This window comes from Tinamus guttatus, unplaced genomic scaffold (assembly GCF_059628265.1).
Source record: "Tinamus guttatus ecotype Peru unplaced genomic scaffold, ASM5962826v1 Tinamus_guttatus_pri_ptg000150l, whole genome shotgun sequence".
Taxonomy (NCBI): Eukaryota; Metazoa; Chordata; class Aves; order Tinamiformes; family Tinamidae; genus Tinamus; species Tinamus guttatus.
The window spans coordinates 7680356-7702793 of NW_028288684.1; the positions used below are offsets into that span (position 1 = coordinate 7680356).

General features: G+C 44.6%; 1 protein-coding gene across 1 annotated transcript in view; it reads left to right on the top strand.

Annotated features, from left to right (window-relative positions):
• Positions 1-226: 226 nt before the first annotated feature.
• The window catches only part of ATP8A2 (ATPase phospholipid transporting 8A2), a 302037-nt gene continuing 279825 nt past the window's right edge, over positions 227-22438 (top strand). The window contains exon 1 of the mRNA XM_088522215.1: positions 227-320. Within this exon, the coding sequence (XP_088378341.1) occupies positions 242-320 (79 nt within the window). The 5' untranslated portion in view covers positions 227-241. The remainder of the gene's footprint in view (positions 321-22438) is intronic.

Sequence of the window (22438 nt, forward strand, 5' to 3'; positions counted from 1 at the left end):
AACGTGACTTTTGGGTAGGCAAAATAAAATAAAATAAAATAAAAATAAATAGAATGACACAAGGTTAAAAGGCCGCTGCTCTGCCGCCCCGTGCAGGGCTCGGTGCCGCTCGGCGGGTGGCACCGGCCGGGCCGGGGGTCCCGCACTGCAGCCGCCGCCGCCGCCTCGCCCGCCCCCGCCGCCGCAGCGCCGCCCGCGCGCGGGGGGGCCCGGCCGAGCCCGCCGCCGCCGCGGCCGCAGGATGCCGACCCGCGCGGGCCTCGACACGGCGCTCAAGATGTCCCTGCGGCGCAAGTCCTCCAAGATCCACTCGTCGGGCGGTGAGCAGAGCGCGGCGGCGGGAGGCCCCGCCGGCCGCCCCCTCCCCACGGCGCCCCGGCCCTCCCTCCTCCGCGGCCGCCGCCGCGCCGGGGCAGGGCGCCCCCGCCGCCGACATGGCCGCCGCCCCCGCCGCGCCTCCCCGCATGGCGGCCGCGCCGCGGGGCTTCGTGCTCATGGCGCCCCGCCTGCCCTGGCCCCCAAGGCCGCCCCGCGCCCCGGCCGCGAGCGTGGCGGGCCGTTCGCTTCCCCGGGCCGCTGAGGGCTACGGCGGGAGTCACCGGCAGCCGCCGGCTCCCTGCAGCAGCGCGCAGGGGACCAGGCCGTGAGCCCCTTTGCCCTGGGCTGCCAAGGGGAAATGTCCGGCTGTGCGTCTGGTCGCGCCGCAGCGGAGGAGGGGAGACGCCGGGAGGCAGCAGTGCCCGGCGCCCCGGCCTGGCCTGAGGCCCTCGGGAGGCTGCGGGCTCACTCAGGAGGGTCGTTTAGACAGTTCCTTCCAACTGCTGCGTGAGAAAGAGTCAGAAACGTAACACTTAGGAGGCGCAGTTAGGTTCCAGTAGACAGACTTGCACTGATTTCTGTCAGACCACGGTGCCGTTGGAAATTCATTCCTTACAGCAGCTCTACTGAGCAAAATCTGTTGCCTTAGTGACACTGTGACTTAGAGGCAGGTCCAATAAAAAGACTAAGACACCCATTTGTGTGTGAAGTATTTGGGCTCCCAGTGCAATGTTTGCAAAGAGTAAGGGTCCAGTAGTTCCCTCCCTGTTTTCATTTGGATCAGGAAGGATTCATCGGGTTCATTCCGGACCATCAGGTGCTCCGCACAGCCGGGTCGGTCACTCCACTCATGGTGCCCATTGGCCCTCACGACTTGCTCGAGAGGGCAGAGCCTTAGAGACCTCTGGAGTAAGCAGGGTGCTAAGCGAAGAGGTGTGCGATGCCATCCCATAGGGAACGATAAGGTTTCAGACTGGGGTTTAACACCCTGCCTTGGCTGTGAGCTGTTCCGTGCCAAAGCCACAGTTGAGCAGCCTGCGCTCTCCCCTGTTGTGCCTCCTCCAGCAGCGTGACCTGAGCTCCTGCCTGCCGCACGGAGAGCTCCGGGGAGTGCCCTTAGCACCTACCTGCCTTTCAGAGTATCCCAACGTCTTTTAAGACAAGAGGATGGTTCCTGCTTTGAATATGTGTATATTTGTAATTTGCTTGCTAGTGCTTTTTACTTTTGAAGGAGTTTTGGTAATCTTAGAGTATCAGCTTTCAGTTTGGGTCACCAAGTTTTTTTTTTTTTTTTTTTTTCTTTTTTCATGCAGTCTGTAAAGTATTTCAGTAGCTCATAGTTGTACATGATACCTCAAGTGGAACAGTGGCTCTGCAAGGGTCTAATGAGATCAGATCCAGCTGTGATTTTCTGCCCTCTTGTATTTTGTGGCATAGCTTTTACGCGTGCTAATACAGAATAAAACGCAATCGGTATATTTTAGTAGGCTTTTAAACCTGCTTAGCAGTAGTACGATGTTTTCACAGAAAAAGAGGTGAGGAGAATAGGAGATATTGGAGATGGGGGTCACCTCCTGCCACTCAAATGATTAGTCCTTTACTTTTTCTATGCATTTGCTCATTCATTGATTTTTTTTTTGCTTTGTACAACTAAATCTTTTTATTGCTGTGATGTTGTACAGGTAGGCTAAATTGATTATATTTAAATTATTCTCTAAGAAGTTTCCAACTCTTTACTGTTGGAACCACAGCCATTAAAGACTTACCTGTTCCTCTCCTTTCTGTCTCCTTAAAGTCACTAAAAATAAGCAACTGTCAATAACACATTGGAAGGCTAAATAATAACATTTTTATTTTTAGGGCAAAAGAAAGTGCAAACATTAAAATAGATTAAAGATCCAACTGATCTCAATGTCATTTGCTGTGGTCTCTTTCAACTGCTCTGTGGTGCATATCAGCAAGAAGCAATATTTTCAGTGTAGAAGTAGTTACAGAATCTTCTTTGGGGATGTGAAGAACTGAAATGTAAACATCATGCCATGGTACAAAATATAACTGTTGTTTATCATTTCCATTTCTGTTTTCTCTTCTGATTGTAAAGGATCCAGCCCTTCCTTTTGTCAGAGAAATGTCTATGCAAGTGAAAAGCTCTTCGGTCTAGATCCTCATGTTTTTGTCCTGCTGTTGCTCATTACTGTAACTGCAGTTGTTGGAAGGTGTCTTATGGAGCAGCTATAATCGCACACAAGCACATATTTTGTTCATAGCTTTCATCTATAGTCGTGTACAAGTTACTGGCATCTATTTATGGAATATATACAGTAGTTATAGGTAAAATATCTAGATTTGCATTTTAATGCTGCTCCTTCAAGAAAGGTGTATTTGGAATTGCAGAAGTGTGTTTCAGAAGGAAGCACGTTGAGATAAGCATCACAGGGCAGGGAGCAGTGGGTGAAGCGGGAAGCACAGTGAAGGCGAAAGGTTTCCCCATGAAGCTCGCTCAAGTCATTCAAGGGATGTCTACATCCCATTTTGCAGGCAGTCAAGCACTCATCTTGAATACACCTTTATCCAGGCAGAAGCCCTATGAAAGGGGGTTTGGTGCTGAGCAGGTTCTTAAAATATTAACATTTAAAAGTTTAAACGAGAGCAAAAGCCCTACTCTACTGCACGAAAGGTACCTAGCAAGTTTATTGGCAGTGGGCATAGTGTGGAAAGGTATGCTTCCCCAGCAAACAATTTAAATAAAACCCAAATAAAGTGTATGTGTGTTCGTACACACATTCAAATGGTGCGGGGGGAATGATGTGTTGGTGTTACTGAACTGCCCGTTGCCATCCGTGTTCAACGGTGCGGTGTTTCATGCCACGTGCAGCTTATTCAGTCTCCATCGAAAGCCCCTTCCTGTTGCCATTAACATCGATGTCAGTTTTGCCTCTTCAGCAAGATCGTTCACCTCCCACGTTTTATGTTACACTGTTTTTATATGAGCATCAAGTGGAGGCTTCTTAAGTAGAGTGAGATCTTAGTCAACCGTGAACCGAGGTTGCCAGGCAGTGAAGAGGCTAATTTAAGGCTGACCCAAACTTCTGTTATCTTGGATGGCAGGAAATTTAAAATACATCTATTTACGACACTTGACTTAGAAAAAGAGGCTGTACGTGGAGTTACTGTGGAATAACTTCGTATATATATATAAACTTCAGTGTGTTCACTTCTTTGTCTTGCTTTGAAGAGGAAGGAGAGGTCAGGAATAAAAACACTGAAGACTCTAAAACACACACAGATGTGGAGGACATAGGTATTTTGGATTTAGTTTAACAGGTCTAACTGATATTCAATATTTAACAGTAAAAATAAGAATTTCTACCCCACTCTATACCCAATATATGAACCCGTTTGCGTTGCCTTTTCTTTGACTGTGCTTGAGACTCTGCTGAAAGCAGACACGCATACTGTCTATTTTGGGGAACTATTTATTCCTTCTCTCCCACTCTTCCCACAGGACTTTTTTTCCAGATGATAGTCTCCTAGCAGTATTTTCCTAAGGCATACTGCCTTATACTGCATGACTCAATGCATTTTAAATTCTGGCTGTAGCTAAAAGCACTGACCTGCTAGTGCGATTTAGCAGTAATGCTGTTGTAATTCCATGCAGGACTGAAGCATCTGGAAGTAACATGGTTCCAAGGAAACCTGCCTGCCTGTTCAAGGTCCTAGAATATCTCAAAGATAAGGAACTCTTCCCTAGAGGGAGAATAGTTTAGCACTGCATTTTTCACTGCCACTAGGATTGAGTGCAGTCCTGATCTCTCCCAGCTCTGCAGAGAGTTTTTATATGGAAATCTGGCCTTCAGAATTGATACTGATTTAAAGTATCTTTTTTTTTTTTTTTTTTTCTGGATAATATCTCTTTTTTTCCTGCCCTAAGACTTCCAAGCAAACAACTCCCATTGACTTTACTGCATGGAGTTTTGGAGGATCATGTGGAAACTGATGCCAGGCTCTCAAAGTGATCATTCTTCACTCAGTTAGCACCTCACGAGGCATTTTGATTATGATGAAGATTTGCTGATGGTCCTCAAAACAACCATCTCAGCCCCTCTGCGCTTCTGGCAGGTTGACAAATGATACTCCATGAGTTTGCTACATGGGTTTGCTGGTCCATTTCTCTCTGACCATTCTTTTTTAGGCTATCAAGTAAATCCTCTAAATAACTACTGAATCCGAGAGTGCTGATTTGCTACTTGTGAAGTAATATTCTAGTCTCCTGTGTTAGCTTTATTACTATAATAAATTACCATCTCCTACTTGTTTTCCTGTATCGTGTTCCACTGAATTGTTTATAGTAGTATAAATATTAGAATATGCATTACTGACAATATCTGTAAAGCCTAATTGCTGACAGGTTCTTTTAAGGGCTGGTTAATCATAAAATCTCTCTTGGTTGTTTTGTATGTATAGCTGGTAAGAAGAGTATATTAAGAGAGAGAAATGGCAACTGAGCATCTCTGCAGCAACAGCCTTCTCTTCTAGGACAGCCATAATTCAGTTTGACCTGGTCTTTTCATCAACATAAGTGTTTTCTTTTCAGTCTACTATTTTTTTTTTGAGCAATTGCAGGTATATGGGACAGGACATCTGAAAGCCTCAAATAACTTATTCCCAGCTGGAACACTAACAGGATCAGTTGTGAAAGATTGTTGATATGGGGAAAGATTGAGACAATTAAGTTTCAATCACCACTGAAAAGCTTTTCTGAAAATAAAAGTAACATGGCCTAAAGGTTTTTGATAAAAAAATCAAAATTAAAAATACAGTATTAATACTAAGAACTTCTTATTAGAACAGTTGTTTCGCAGTTTGTTGGAAAGTTTTCAGACTTATTATCACCCTTTCATAAGGAATTCTGTCTATTTGAAAATTTCCTGAGCAGTTTCTTTCCAATATAAAGAATCAATAGTTACCCACCTATTTTGAAGCTTCTGGCTCCATGTTTTGCCATGGTGGTTTCTTGATTATGGAAATATTTAATGTAAATACAGGAAGCTAGAAGGGGGCGAGCACACCCCAACACATGAGCTAAAGGGCTTTGTGTCTCAGACCAAGGTATGATTAAAACAAAGCTCATTTGATATAGATTTTAATCAGTAACACAATCAAACCACCTATTTTTCACTTTGCAGAGAAGGGACAAAACCCCGTGCACATGCATGTGATTACATGAGGTTTGCTAGAGAGCTTTTGGGCACAATGTGGTTATCGTTTCTGAAAGCTCTAACAATAGTTTGAGTTGAAAAGAAGTGTCAGTAATTTGGTCTCAATGCCTCTGTGTTGTGATGGAGAATCACAAAGCATACTGTGGATTTTTTTAGACATTTCAACCATTTCTCCCTCACATGGACCACGTTTTGATTATTTTTAGTTCTAGTCAGCTACGTGGGAACTGTTGAACTGGCATGTCACTGCTAAGTACAGGTGAATGGGAACATGCTTCAAACATTGGACTGCAATGATGTAAAGTCATGTTGGAGCAGACCTTTAATTTGTAGTAAATCTAGTCAAGTGTGTCAGTTTATTTTAGCCAGGCTTTGGTTTTATGGGCCTAGCTCATTGTACAGTGGTGCAAACCAGGATTAACACAATCAAAGTTGGTGTATAGCTCCTATAAGAAGGCAGTTCTGCATCTTGCTTAAAACTGACCTGAAGCTTTTTGATTTCTAAATCCCAATCTGTTGAATGCACCACCAAACCCATTTGTTCAGTATCATTAGACAAGCAGGTCCTCATAAAGAGTGAAAGCAGAAGTGTTTTTGTCTCATTACAATGACTCTGTCCTTACCCATTTACTGTTTTCAATAGAAGTGGGGCTCAGGTTTTATCTCCCTCTAGCCCAGCACTTCTCTGCCTATTCACATGGCAGCAGTGAAAGCAATCTAACCTGCTTTGCCGGTGGGATCTAGGGAGGTTCAACCCAACATTTATAAAAAGAATACATAAAAAGTATCTGAGGCTTTTGTCCAGTAGCTGGATTTGGGATCAAATAGATTCGTATCTCAGTCCTGGTACCTGTTTTAAAGAGCAATAGTAAGGAGTTAATCTGCTTTCCATATTAACGATTAAATCTTGTTCCCCGAATTTCAGGAACGCAGCCTTTTGCCATTTGCCTGCTGGGGCCAGGGGGGAAGGATGAGGCTGCGCAAGAGTGTATCAGACCGAGAGAAAGTCAGTACTCTGCTCCCCGCTCCTGCCCAAATAATCACGTTTCTCCTAGTCCATTGCTGCCTGAAGAGCATGGGCTTTTCACTCGTTAACTAAACTCTTGAGCCTTGCTGAAGTTTTGCTCTAATGTTAAATGAGGGAGAAAGTTCTTACTTGCTGGTTTTAATGGAAGCACTTCTATTTACAAATCTGATTTTTTTTTATCCTGTCTTTAAAAAAAATGAAGACCATCAGCTTCTGATTAGGATTCCAACAAAGGGTGATCAGTCCTTAGAAAGAGGATGGAGTATCTAGAAAGATCTGAAAGATTTAAGGACAGAGGTTGGGTCCCGAATTCAGACTCTTCGGGAATGTGCAATTATTGGTGAAATTATTAGCATGCACTTGTACAAGCTCAGTGGAGTCATGTGTGTTGTGTTAGATCTTCAGACACCAAAAATGGACATGATTTCAGATTCTTATATAAAGCACCTGAGCCCTATAATAAGAAGACCTAAACATATATTTTCTGGAGAGAGTAGAGACAGTTTAGTCTCATCACATACTCTACATTACCAGGATGGCGACTAACACTGATCAATACCAACCCCGTCTTCCTGGACAGAATATGCCATTTCATTTTGGCTAGCATTTGTGTGTTTATAATAAGCTTCACAGTATCAAAATGTCATATTTTACATATATCTCAGTTACCAAATTCAGGCTTCTATCAGCCTGGTAATCATTTAAACAGTTAAGTTTCTATACACATAGTCAGGAGGGAGAAAAATATTTCAACTAGAAGATAGTGTTGGCATGACAGCAAACTCTGACAAACATTCAGTCTGAAAGTAAAAAGCATGGGAACAGCTTTCTGCTGGCCTGGCAGGAAAGAAATCTAGCTTGACCTCACAACTGAATTGGATGGGTAGCTGTGAAGTGCTATGAAACATTCATCTGGAATAGGTGGATCTGGACTTTGAAAGAGGCTTTTGCTTCTAGGTCTGCATTTCTAAACATCAAGTGGGACCAAGAACTTCGTGGGCAGAGAATAAAATTTATATGCTGATCTTTGCAGAAACAGGCTGTAAAATAGCACCTGTAACAACCATCAAACAGTATATTCCAGCTCTTCCTTTTTACTGTGCTAGAATTGTAATCATCTTTGATGTCTGCTGTCATTCGAATCTCAGATTAATTTCTCAAAATAGTATTGTTTTGGAAAAAAAAAGTTAGAAGTGCATGGAGGCAATAAAATGAGAACTGTAAAATGCTAAAGAGCATGGGGGCCGAGCAGGCAGAAAGTGTCGCATCCCTGGCAAACAGAGGCAAGAGCTAAATCTTACACCTGCTTTTCCTTCTATAGCAGGTAAGATGCAGGGCTTAGATGAGGGAAAGACAGAAGGATACCCACTGCAGCACAGATAGCGTGAGTAGCCCCGTTAACATTGATTAATTATTCCCATTTATACTGATTCTTGTGCACAGAGCCTGACATTACTTGTTCTCAAAAGTCTCCTAATGCACAAGTAATACCTTATCTCCTCGCATCCATTTAATTAAAGATCATTAATGAGTGTCCAGATAAGAAACCTATTTCTTTTAAGTCCCATGCAAGAGAGCAACCACTTTGCACACAGACGTATTGCTGAATTTCCACCTCATTCTGTTATAGCTGAAAATCAGAGCATCAGTTTTGGCCCTGAAGAGATCATAGGATTTTTCTCCCTGTGTCCCAGTTTATGCCTAGACAGGGCAGATGCAATTGGAGCAAACACCTCCACTAACTTAGCAGCTATAAACAGGCACTTTTTGAATTGCATCAAGATTAGTACATGAACTAGAATTCCGAGTAATAAAGAAGAAACTACAAAATTTCCTGAGTGAGAGAGGACAACATACGGAAGCTTCTATTTTCACAGGGATCTATGCCTGTTTTCACTTCAGTTCTAAGTATTTTGTCTTCATCTGTGTCCTTGTAGCACGGGAATAGCTTCAGTTATCTACTTCTTAGGGTCAATATGAAGATCCCAGGCAGCTACACAGTATTTGTATGGGCTCTGAGGAATAGAAGATGATATAGGAAAACTGAGTGTTTTGTAGTCAGATAAGTTTGCAGCTATTATGGCTAGATCTTCTCATTGTGGCCATCTGGCTTTGGTGATGTGAGGCCTCATTAGCATCAGTCAGCGTATGCAAAAGAAGTCAAGCCCATGTGGATATTCAAAAGCATGACCTTTTGTTTAATCCTTTACTTCTTGTAAAAGTTTATTTTTAGAAGGATATTTTATAAGCTGTGCTTCTGTATTTTTGGAGTCATTGCACATTGTTAAAATAGCTTGTTAATAAGAGTTCTACTCCTGCATAAGCAGTTTGGGGTGAGGAGATTGGTACATCGGTTACTATAGACTGAAATTTGCCAAGAGTGATTAACAACTTAAAGAAGGGGGAAGTCCTGCATTAAGACGATTGACAGTTCTTCAGCTGGAAGACTATGCTGTGGTGGTGGCCATAGACAAAAATAGAATAGGATTAATAGAAGAACAGCAAGTAGCTAAAACTAAGGTCAAAGAGGAAATGAGGAGATGTACTAGAAATGTCTCACACACCACAAGATAGGAAGAGATGGAGTTATGGACTTAAGGAGTTTCCCAGTTGCATACACCTGTGCAAAGGAATATCAGCTCACACAAAGGAAACTGCCAAAGGTGGCTGAAGTGATAAAAGAGTGATTTGAGAGATCAAAGACTAAGCTTTAAAATATGAGAGAAAGTTATAGTAATCTTTTCTGGTTGCTTACTGGTATTAAATGCATACTGCTAGAGCTAAAATAAAAGATAATTACAATAATGCTAACATTAACAAAATTAAGTAAAATAGTGAAAACAAGCTACCTCAAAGCACTGTTGAGTGGGGAAGCAGAACAGCTATAAAGCTGGATGGGCAATGGTGACTGCTCCACAGCAAGTGGTTTCACTGAAATCAGTTACCGGCTCTACCTGCTGCAACTTAGTGCAACTCTGCTCGTACTCATGAGCTGCAACTGCCTATGTTTTAGGCTGAGAGAAGCTAGTGCACACAGATGAGGAAGACTTTAAACGAGAAGAAAGGAAATAGAAAGTCATGACTATAGAGGCTTTTGTATGACAAGCTGTAGTGTATAGGAGGCTTGTTCTTCAAGGGCTTTGGGGTTCAATCAGGTGAGTTCCCCTTGGAGTCTGGAGGCAGGGGGTTATGAATAGAAAAGTATGTGTATTAGTGGATTTCATTTCTGGCACCCTCAGGTAGATACTCTTTTCGTCATTCTCTTGTAGAGGAAGGATGAAGGTCAGTCTGCCCCAAACAGGGAGGGAGCAAGGCTTGCCCAGCACCCTAGGAGCCTTTGTCGTAGGCAAAGCAAAGAGAACTTGAGTATAGTGCATCTCTTCTTTTTATTTGTGACTTAATGCTGTTTGGAAAAGATACAGGTAAAACTCAAACCTGGGGAATAAACCATTATCCATCTGTGTAATGTCATAATTTCTTGTTGCTCTGTTATGTTTGCTGTGTGTTAAGCTGGAACTGTGTGGTGTAACACACGTGGCAGCAGCAGCTCTAAGCTGTTGCCTAGCAGGAGTTGCATGTTAAATATAAGAGATGGACTTAGTGTGGGGGACTCTGGAGTTTAGCAGGGTGTAGGGCTAGTTAATGATAAGGACATGCTCTGCTGCTGAGGACAAAGTAGAAGATTGTGCAGGAAGGAGGCAGCAATATCCAGGAAGAGCTCGAAACACAACACAGCAAACTGTTTACCAGCTGGACATTGTATTGCTCAGATAAAAGCAAGTTGTTTCTATAATACTCCATGGAGGGGACAGGGAAAGACTTCTAGATGTTTAAAGAGAAGGGAGAATAAAAGCTTCCACATGAAGTCTGTCCCTAGTAATTATTCAGGAGAGCTGGCTGTCCCAGATCATCTTCAGTTTTAAAACTAACTGAAGGTTATATTGGAAAAAAAAAAAAAAAGAGTAGCATCTCAAAATGGCTTAACTATTGATATATCTGTTAACCATTTTTGAGGGCTTGCAAAGAAAAAAATTAGCCATTAAGTAGCGTTAAAACGTAAATGCAGCAGCAATAACTTCGTTCATATTGAATGAACTCGGGAAATGTGGTTGCTAGAATACTTCCCTTTCAAGTGGTGTTTTGCTGTTCTGCTTTGCGAAGGAATGAGCAGTTGCTCAGAAGCCTTTATCTCGTGCAGCAGTGGATACAGCTCTTGAAGGAAGCAGAGGGCAGCTGGCTGAGCAGGGAGCTGCTCAGGCCCTCGCAGGGATGGGGTCGCTGTCCTGTCTGTGTCTGAACACGTGGGCTCTGCCTGTGGACACGGAGCAGCCGGCCGGGCACGCGCAGCTTTAAAGCAGCGGTTTGTTGGGTTTCTTCTCCTCTGCTCCCTTTGGGCTGCCTTGCCCTGGAACCCTTCCAGCCTATGAATCATAAGCATAATTTCCTCTAAATCCACCATAGCCTGTGCAACACCAGAAAATTAAATATTGAAAAGGTCTGTGATTCTTGTCTTCTCTTGTGCTGGCAGCATTCCAGCAAAACCATGTTGCTATTGTGGCTGGCATTGAAATACATAAAAGCTGGTAAAATAGACACGTACTTGGTGGTCAGTGACAGGTCGAGCTGAATCCTGAGGTGGTGGTCAGCAGTACATGCTGGTCTTCAAAGCAAGCGCTGTGCAAAGCCTAGCAGAAGACCTCTGTGGGCATCCCTGCTGCTGGCTTAGGCCTCCAGGGACATCAAATGCTCTTCTACCAGCCTGTAGCAGCTGGGGTCCACAGAGCTGCAAGGGAAAGATGTGCAGAATCACAGCACGATACTTTTTAGGGATCAAGCCACTGAGATTGCTACCTCTTGGAGGGGAGGAAGAGCAGGGAAAAGGGGACTTTCACAAACAGGCCCAGTACAGACACTGCTCTCTAAACCCAGTCTTCCTACAGCAGGAGGAGAAGGTACCGTGAGTAACTAAAGTTCACTTTTTTCTAATCAGAAGCATTTCTTGGGGAGAGTGCTTCAGCCATAGCAGCAGTAGATGCTTAATACCACAGCATTAGTATATAATACTACAGTATTAGGAAAACCGGTGATTTAATTTTTTCACATATGCTTTAAAGGAGGTGTCCGCATGTGGCCCTAGCTCAATGAACTTCCTTTTGCCCCTGATCTTCAGACTGAAGCTGCAGCAGAGCAGAGGTGAGACCGGCCGGTGCTGCAAACCTGTGAGCGTGTCTGTCAATAGAGCGGTTTCTCCGTGCCGGGGACTGCTGGAGGAAGGGCACAACAGCTTTCCTTTTGTCCTTGGTTAAATATAGGACTTGTGTTAAACTTGGTGTTTTGAAAGTCTTTGCCTTGTGCATCCATTAAGCTAAAAATAATCTTTGCTGAAGTTTTTTCTTGAGATAAAGCTCACAAGTGCTCCTGAACTTTGTGGGGCCGAACGTCTCTGCCCAGCTGCCTGTATCGATATTAGCTGTGCGCTGAGTTTGTTAGTCCTGAGTGCTGCACCTTGCTGACGAGAGCTGCAAGCTGTCAGCGCGGGATTCCTCGCAGCTGGGAGTGCAGGAACTAGTTTCTAGGCCCAGATGGAGGTGATCTAAAGAAGAGGCCAAACTCTCTTCTCCAAGCTTGGAGCTTTCCTTCTGTGGGGAAAAAGCATCTCCCTGCTGCGGCCTCCACATCTGCTGGGAAGCACCTGGAGGTGGAGAGAGCTGATCTGAGTCCTCACGTCAGCACAGGTGTCCTCTCCACTGTGTTGGCACTGATAAAAACAGGTCTTTGTGTGAAGGTGGCTGGCTGCAATATTCAGCGAGATTACTAAGAGAGTACTAATCTTGTTCATGCGTAATGCCAACTTTCAACACAGTTAGCAGGTATTATGATTGTAGAAGAATGAGGTATTTTTTAAGAACACAGTAATCTAATTTTATTAGCTATTGCAGTCACAAAAGTGCTGTTTTCTGTAAGGCCTTTGGCTGCTGCATAAGATAGCTGAACGCAGGTTGCAGTTGGTGGCCCTGAATTAGCTGCTGATTTCCTGCACTTGAGAACGTTCCCTTTTGCAGCCCCACTAACAGCAGCAGCGAGCCTTTAATGCCTGCACTAAGGCACATAACCCATGGAGTCTGCCTGGCCTGCCACACGTGAATATTCTGTAGTGCAGAACATATATACATGCGGTCAAGTTTTCAGTCAAACTTAGTCGTTTATCAACTGCTTAACATCTCCTCTCTAGAGATCTTCCAAACCCGCCTGGATGCCACCCTGTGCCATGTGCTCTGGGTGTCCCTGCTGGAGCAGGGGGGTTTGGACTAGCTGATCTCTAGAGGTCCCTTCCAACCTCAACCATTCTGAGATTCTGTGAAACATTTTTAAAAGCAAAGCATTATCAGTGTCACTGGGGAAGACGGAGTATATCTTTTTTTTTGTTGGTTATTTCTTACATGCCTACTCTATTCTGGTGGTCTCCACACTTCTGGGGCAAAATAACAGGGGCATAACAGATTAATAATGTGCAGTTCTTGGTGTAGAAGTTGATCCTTCGGAGCCTTAGCACGATGCTGGAGTGTTCTAGGTAAGACTGGTGCCTAGCCAAGGTATCTCAGTGGCTTGTGCAGGCTCTGAAGCCCACTCGAGATCTGCTTGCAGTCCAAACCAGCCCTGCATGGGGTTGGAGAAGCTACCAGCTCCCTTGTGGGACAGAGACAAGCACTGTTGTCCAGCAGGAGTGATGAAGGAGCCTCAGTGTTTTTCACAGCAGGTTCCCTTGGGCAGAACTCGGAGGCTGCCCTGTCCCCTCTCTTCGTGCAGGGCGGCGCTGGTCGTGCCGCGGCCTTGGCAGGGCCCAGGGCCTCTCTGGAAGCTGGACCCTTCTGGGTATCTGAGGGCTCTGGTGAATCAGACACCCAGCTAGGTTTGTTGCTGCTTTGTAGCAGGATCGATGCCAAAATGCCGAGTGTCTTGTCCCTGTTCAGCTTGGTGGGTCGGGGGCCACGGACTGCCCTCCTTTGGTCTTAAGTAGTAGGAATTGGAAGCATTAATTGCGCATTTGAAACCTAATATTCACCCTGGTATGCCTGTCCTCTGTTTAAGATATATGTATCCTTGATATGCATCCTTGCGTGTCTGCAATAGATCAGGTGCTTTGAAGAAATAGTGCTCCCCTTGGCACTGAAGATGGTCCCTGTGGTTCCAGCGAGCCTGTGCTCTGGCATAACTGCTCCTTGATGCAACTACCGCATGTGCTGCCCCAAAGTCTGGCTTTTCTAGTGCATTTTCTTATTCTGCCAGGCTCCACAAAACCTTTGTGCTCATGTGTATGTGCACGCAAGCAGAGAACGCTTGAGCTCTCCAAGCAATTGCTGTTTCCCTGGTGTTTTGGAAATGTGCTGGGACGGGGGGCTTGTCTTCAGAAAGCCGCGAGTGCTGTTGGCTGAGGGAGCGTTGGGCGCCGCGCTGCTCAGCAGCCCTCCGGACCGGCGGCGCCCTGGGCTGGCGCTGAGGAACCCAACGAGCTGCTGGAGTAACGGGGCAGCCCGGGTGATTTGTTCCTACTAGGCTGTAGGACAACACTCTTTAGTTGTTGGTGCTGGGTTGGGATGTGTAAATAAATAAAAGGAAACCTTTATGGCTTCAGACTACTTAAGACAAACTACAGTGATCTTTAGCATGGTTAAAAGCACTTTTGATAGTGCTTTCTTGCATCCTTTCATTCCTAATATCTTATCGAGTAAAGTGCATGTTGCTGTTATAGGTAATACTTCACTGTTTTTAAGGACCTCATCTTTTTTTTTTTCCTACATTGATATTTTAGCTTTCTAAAATGAGAAGCCTATTTAATAAGGAAATAATGACTTTGAGGCAATTTTGCATTGATAACTGAATTGCAGGAGGCTGTTAATGTTCAAATTCTTCTTTAACTTGCATTTTTCATGTACCCAGAATTAGTGGTTGGGCACAAGCTTGACTTTGACATGGACTTTGAGTAATAGCTTTACTCTAGTCATTATTTCTATTTACTCGAAGGTGAGATGAGGACTTGCCCTCGGTCTGGAGGGCAGGTCTCGCAGCGCGTAAGGTCATGCTGTACTCGTGTGAAAAGAGCTCTGGGAGGTGAGGTTTTCTGTGAAGTGCTCTCTATCGCTCCACGTGCTGGGTAACCGTGCAAGGGTGGACATGCAGACAACGAGGACATGTGTGATCCTGCAGCTCGGCCATTGCGAGGCTGCGAGAGGATGCTGGAGCACTTCCCAGAGGACCACTCTCTGTGATGACTGTCAGTGTCTCTTAGTGACTTTTTCCTGCTGTTGCTATAGGGATTTGGGTTCCTGTTGTTACCCTAGACCATATTTTCCTTAAAAAATAATGGTTTATGATTTAATTTTTACTACTGTAGCTAAACGAATAATGCTTTTGGGAACATAAAGCACTCTACAAACAGCAAGGATGCTTTTCCAAATGCAAATAGCATCAACACTAGCTGGGATGAAATGCAGCTTTATGGAAAGCCCATTTTGTCTCTTTTACTTTGCATGGGGAGTGTCTAAAAACAGTAGGATAACTTCTGCCCTGGCTTATGCAGAGGTGGGACACTACTTAGAAGTGCTGTAAGTGCCGTTCTTGTGTACGTGGTAAACAAATAGCACAAAACGGGCAGTAGTTGGACAAATTTGTTCTTGTTGTGTTCTTCAGAGGGCTTTTTGGCATTACTTCATGCTGTGCTTGTTTTTGGCTGGGAGTAATCACAGGAAAACCGTGCTTGACAAGTTGCTCATTTCAGCTAAAGTACCCAGTTTTGTTGTGGAACCTAGGGAGCTCCTTTCCTATAAGCCTTAAAGTTAAGACCTGAAGTTAACCTCTTGAAATAACATTTCAGTGCCTGCCTGGGTTAGTGTCCAAAGATATCAGCATCTCAGGGAATTAAGTTCTTGAAACTATGAAAAAATATCGTGATATACGTTAGGTTAGAGAGGGGCTTCATTTTATACTTTTGTGCAGTTCCTTCCCATCATCTCCCTGGGAGCCTGGAAGAGGCCCAGAGGTTTTTGCTTTCTTATGGACAGAACCCAAAGGAGCATCAGGTTTCTTCTCCTGTGTCTCACATGCTACGTATCTTGAGCAATTACCTGAGCAAACAACTGGAACAAGAGGAGTTCAGAGAAAGGGCATCTTGCCCTGAGAAATGGTATTGGTTAAGTAAAACTATGAAAACTCTTTTTTTTTTCCCCCGGGTTTATTGAATGCTTTTGGCTATCAGATTTATGCCTGCATTATTCAGGCTGTGAAGAGCCCGAGGCAGTGGCTGAAAGGGAAACTTGCTTCTGTTTGAGCAGGAAGATAAGGGGAGCTAAGGCAGGAGTGGAAGATGGCATAAGGCTATAGCAGGAAGACGAATTACCACAGTCGGTGTTTCCTTCCATCTGGAGCATGGCAGGTCTGCAAGCAGTTACGGTCCCCATTCCAGCAGGGCAAAAGCTGTAAGATTTAAATGTAAGAGCTGTGACATTGTGGCTCCAAAAGTATAGTTTTCTCCAGTAAAAAGAAGCCTTTCATGCTCTTTATTATTATTTTTAAGCCAACTCTTCTATTTCTTCTGTTTCAGAGTTGTGGTAGCATGTTTCACTAACAACTGTGAATATGCATTAGTTTTCAAGCATCTTCCTCCTGTAGAATACAGCTATTTTTTTTCCAGCTAAGTCCTATAGCAGACCTGATCTGGAGTTACTTTTTCTGTTCCCCTGCAGAAGCAAAGTCTTAAGAGATGGGACTGAGTACCTTAATGCTAAGGGAGGGTGGCTCATAAAACCAGAGAGAGCCCAGACCAGTTCTGTCTTCGGACTCTGCCCTGGGTAAAAACACTTTCATATTCAGTTCTTCCTCTCAAGTGTTCTTGAAAATTGGAAAAAAATACAATAATTTAACAGATCAAAGCTTTTGTCTCCTTTATTGTGGTGATTCTGACACTTACTGATTTACTGATGCAGCAGGTAAGTCTTTTGCTTGCGGACGCTACAGCAGTATAGACGTTAGTGCACAGTTACGGAATCAAAAATTTTAATTATACTTTTTGTGTAAGAATTACATAAACATTTGTGTGACCCACCACTGAAGACCCTTCTCTTACTCAGATAGCAGTAGAGCACAGGAACAAGAAGCTGCAAATTGATTTTTTTCATTGTTGTGGTGCATGTGTCTGCATGCATGTGCTTGCTGCTTCCTGATTTCGGGCATGCTATCAGTAACTTGGAGCTTTAGCTTGATAAAAAAATTAACTGGAAACTGTAATTTCTGTTATTACATTACTAAAGGTTACACTGTGGTCTTCCTAGCTGCTAAATTGCATTGAGGATTAAATCCCCTGCCATGTATGCTACAGAGCATGAATCTTCTCATTATATTAGCTAGGGAAATACATTTAAAAGAGCCTATGTTCACTGTATCATCATTAATAGATGCCTGTTAGAAGAATCTCCTTCCTGAATCTGCAGACAGCTCTGTGCATATCCGAGTTGATGTCATCGCTGAAACGTAAAAATAATGCTAGATGCAAGTGTTTTACCTCATGACTCATTTGGAGAGATGCTTTACAGAAATCTTGACAGGATAAATGCTGGGCAAGGTGGAGAGCGGGCTTTTGAACATCGGCATTCAAATAAGAACAAATGAACAGAAATCAGTTGTGCCAAAAAGCAGGTTCTCAAATGCAGGCAGCTGCAGCAGAAATTGCCCTTTTTGTCACCTTTTTGTGCTTGGAGAGCGGGTCCTCGGGGCGGTGAGAGCCAAGGATGCTGCGCTCAGAGCGGTGGGGCCTGCCCTGCTCTGAGCTGATCCACCATCACGGAGCGCGTTGCGTGGCGGTCAGTGGGAAATTGGCTGGTCATTTCCAGTAAAACTCTGCCCAGCTTCTGTGATGCCGAGTCCATCCTGAAGTCACTCGTACGTGGGGTTCTGACACAACAGTGTCACTTGATGTCCGAGTGCCTCACCAGAGAAGTGTAACAAACTGCATCTAGATACAGCTGTGGAGGTAGCATCGAGGCCTTGCAGTGGATGGTGATTTCCAGAGCAACCGCTCTGCGGTCTGGCTTGTGGCCAGTGCTCATTAAGTGACCAGAGCAGAAATAAGTGCAGTTCAGCCAACTGAAGTATTTTGTTTCAGCTTTGTAGTTCTCATTGGCTCATCAATAGCCTGGCTTATGAGAGGTATTTGCTCCTAAGTACTTACGAGAGTACTCCCCTCACAAATAAGAGTAAGCAAAGGAGTAAGTGAAGAGTAAGCAAAGGAGGATATATCCGCCTCGCTACCGACCCCTCACGTGGCCGAGCTCCCCATTTCCCTAGGAAGAGGCCGCTCGGCTCCGTGTGAGGCCGGGCCTTGCGCAGCCTCCTGGGCGGTGCAGCCGTCGGGGCCTGCGGACAGCGGCCGCCGCAGCGCGCAGCAAGGAGCCCCACGGCCCCGCGCTGGCCTCGGGAGCCGGCCACACGAGTTGGGGCTGAGCACATAGGAGTGGTTCCAAATCCAAGCTTGGACGGTGTTACGCAGTTTAAGTTTCTCTACAGAGCTCCTTTTTTCCTAGGAACTCTACATTTTACTATTACAGCATCCATATGGTAGGACCTGATAATTCAGGCACCACCAGGAGCATCCTTGCTCTGGATCTTCATGTCTAATTCCTGTGCAGTTCTTGCTGCTTGCTTTGTGCTAGGGTTGTCAAGCTTAAATAGTTCTCCCTCCCTTTACCTGCCATATTTACAATGGGAAACATTGTCCTTTCAGATTTGTTCAGCCTCTAGCTTCTAGTGCATCCAAAGTTGCAATCCATCTTAGTTGCCTCCTGGTAACTTCCCATTATATGTGATCTTGCATTAATTCATCTCCTCCATGAGTTAAGAGAAGAATATATTGCGTTTCTGAGGAAAGCAGTGGTCACTTGAGCTGTGGCAATATTTTCCAACTTTTCTCTTTACAATGTAACCATACTGAGAGATTCAAACTTCCATGCTGTAAAAAGTGTAATTGAATGCTTTACACATTAAGACAACATCTAAGCATTCTGTAACAAAAAAAAACATGATTTATTTTTTTGAAAACATGATTTCTTTTTTTGCTGGCAATTGTGGAACAATTACTGTAAGGAATATTGTTTGATAGGGAATCAAGGGCAGGAAAGGGCTAAGACCTAAATGAATTCTTGTGGTTGGATTTCTGGGAAACATAAAAGCTCAGAGATTATTTGTTAAGTACGTTGCCTAAACCTATTACCATAAAATGGTTTCTTATTGAATGGATGCTTTAGGTATCAGTGGCTCTAAGTATGTTGTAATTTTTATAATTGTTATATTTTGGTACACACCTCTGATACTGATCATCATCATGGCTAAGCTTCCCGAATGAAGATATGGGAAGGGCGTTTGCTGCAAGCGCACTGGTGGCTAAAAAGACTGATGCGGGAAAGGCAAGTCCGGTTGCAAAAGGCGCAACGGAAGGTCTCCTTAGGCAGTACTGGCAAGGCCTGGTTCTTTCTGTGTTGTCTTTTCTCTTTGAGGCTGATTCTGAGTGTGTTCTCAAAGGAAGCAGCAGCATTATGGATGGTGTGCCTCCATGTCTCCCGATTTGAGGCCAGAGTGCACCATTGATGGTAGTCAATATGGCCAAAGCTGAGGTATTGTTTCAGGGCGTCCTTGTATCTCCCCTTTGGGGCTCCTCTCTTGCAGCAGCCGGAGGCGAGTTCACCATAGAGCACAGTCTTAGGGAGACAGTGATCTTCCATCCTGGAGACGTGTCCTGCCCAGCGCAGCTGCATTCTCAGCAGCATGGCCTCAATACTGGTGAGGCCTGCCTGTGCAAGGACAGCTACATCAGTCACGTAATCAGTCCAGTGGATGTTTAGGATTGTACAGAGGCAGCGCTGATGGAAATGTTCAAGGAGTCGCAGGTGGTGGCAGTAGATGATCCATGATTCAGACCCATATAAAAGAGCAGACAGTACAATGGCTCTATGGACATTCATCTTTGTGCTTCTCTTCAGGTGTTTATGGCACCAGACTCTTTTATAAAGTTTTCCAAAAGCTCTATATGCCTTTGCTAACCTGTTGTCATTGTCAACCTTACCATCTGAGGAAATGATGCTTCCTAGATAGTTGAGCTTTTGGACTGACCTAAGCTCTGATTTGCCTATGATGTGGGGATGTGGGGATGATGATACCAGAGTCTGAAATAGTTGAAAATAAGTGGAAGGGACGTATGTGAAGCTACGTGAAGCTCTTACCTGGGCTGTGGAAACATTGCACAGCTCTGACTGACTTCAGCCATCTGTGTAGAGTTCTCTGGCTGCAAAAAAAGAAATCTGTCTTGGTAGCTGGGTGAATGAGACCAAATTTACATTTCTGAATTAGGTGGCTAGAGATTTCCTTGTCATGTTTTGATGGGGACTAGCTGAAATATTAGCCTGTTAACTAGCATTTCCCAAGTAAATCATTTGGCTGTACACTTCTAGTTTATCTTAGCATTTAGCTCTGATCATATGGATAATGATGCAGATCCCAAGGTCACTTGGAGTGCAGATGTCACTATGTGTAATCATGCACCTGACTTGGTGCTGAGCCACTTGGCATTATTAAGTGGCTTGTGCTTCTAGTGCAGGAAAAGGAATGGGGTCTGTCGTGTTCTCTGTGTCTTTTGTCAAGCCCTTTCATTAACTGCATTAACTATCTGAGATACTGAAGTAAAACTGATAAAAGGCTGTTAGGGAAGCATACAACTTTAAAAGAAATTTCTTTTCTTAAATGTTTGGAATAAGCGTTTGGCTTAAAATACAGCTTAGGCTTTGCTGGATGTCATCATTAAATTTAATACAAAAAAATATATATTATGTCAAGCCTGAACTTTGTCTTCAGCACTAAAGCCAATCCCAGGTGCTTCCAAATTTCCTGATAGTTCACATATTTCTTTATGTTGAGCTTCCAGACCGGTTTCGCATTAGCACATGAGGAGATGAACTGGCTACAACAGTTTGCAGAGTATGAATAGATACAGTACTTCTTTTTTGATGGTCATGGATTCATTTATGTAGGAAGTAGGTAATGTTCTCAAACATGTTGCTCATGTATTATGCAATGCGTTTCCCTAATGAAAGCTAGATAAGAGGAAGGGCAACAAAAATTTCAAGGCTCTTCTCCTGAGGAACAAAGAGCTCCTGCAGCCAGTGGTGCCTTCCACAGCTTCCTGTCATTGTCTTCATCATAAATATTTGATACCCTCTGGCTGAAATCCTTTCCCCACTTTAGCTGCACTGCAATATTCCGACTTTCTGTTCCAGCAGCTTCCAGGCGGGGAAAAGAGGGACTCAACATACCCCTTGCACCTGGAATCTTGCTTTGTGCAGGCGCAAACAAGATGAAGTTCTTAAGAGAGTATTGGTGCAAAATGTGAGTGTGCTGGATAGTTTCCAAAAGGAAAAACTAACCAGGTCTAGCTAGAGATCACCAGTTTGGTGGGTCTTACTTTTTTCCTTGTTAATGTGTCCCGTTTTTTCCCTGCACGCAGCTTTCCTGGTGTCAGTGTAGTCCTTCACTTAGAAACAGCCGATATATCATTGATGTGGGCCTGTCAGCCACAAGGAGATGCTCTGGATTACATATAATCTGTTAGGATGGTAATTTAAAATACAGTCCAAAAAGTCAATGCCCAAAAGCAAAATCCTTGCCTCCTGCCATGGGCTTCTGGTGAGGCTTTAAGCCGGTGCTGCCGCTTCCTTTTCTGTTCCCCATCGGAAAAACACATCTGGTCTGGATGGGGCAAGTGGGAGAGGGGACATAAGTTGCCAAGGGTTGAGGAGCATGAATAGCTGCCACGAGAGCCTTGTGAGGGACTGCTAAGAGGTTTGCAGCACTGGGGCTACTGAGGATGAAGGAAAAATGGAAAACCATATTCCTTCCTTCCTTAAAGCAGTGGAGATTTTTATTAGCTGAAGTGACAGCTGAAAGACTTCCAGCTTTGTGTTTATATTCTTTTATTCACATGAAATCCAAAACACTTGTGCTCCTTCTGCCTGCTTAGAGGTGGGGGGCATAAGTAAAAAGAAAGCAAAACCTTTCTGTACCTGCAAAGAAAAATTAAGGCCTTACTAACCGTTTACATCACAGATGACCTCCCCAAAGGGAGCAGAGCTTGGCGTGTTGTAGCCTTCTGCTGGCATTTCCCTTGAAATCTGTGCTGTGAAACATGGGTGCAGGGAGGGGGCAGCCTGGGAGCTGGGCAGGTGCTGGTGTTGAGAGCTGAAATGCAGAATGCTGCCCAATTCCCCGTTTTTTTGGCTGTGGTGTGTTAGAAAGCTCCATCCCGAGCCACGGCAGCCTGTGTGCACGAGGGTACAGGTGGGCACAGCCCACACGCTTGGCTTCTCTGGACCCAGCGCCAAGCAGTTTGGAGGTGCAAAGCGGGTGTTTCACGGATCACCACGGGCATCCCGCTCACCAGGTCTGAGACCTGCTAGTGCTGTAGGGGGCTTTGGAGGGCTACTGCTGTTTCCCTCCTCACACAGCCAGCGCAAGACGGAAGGAACAACATGTCCCTGCACTGTCACCGCAAGAGGAGCCTCCCCGTAGGTACCTGCACGATGGGCAGCTGCTCTCGCCGCGCGTGGCGCTGAGCTGCGGCCAACAGAATTAACGGCGGCCGCGCTGGGAAGGCTTTTGAGCAAAAGGTCAGCGTGTATTTGGTAAATCTTTCTAATCTGGCACTGGCTGGAAGCCAGTATTAATGGCCTTGGGGCTTCTACCACAAGAAACATCTGAATACAGATAGCTTTACATCATGAGCCTATAAAGGGGGAAATATTTTTGTTGTTGTTGTTTTAAATTGTTCTCTTAGAAATCA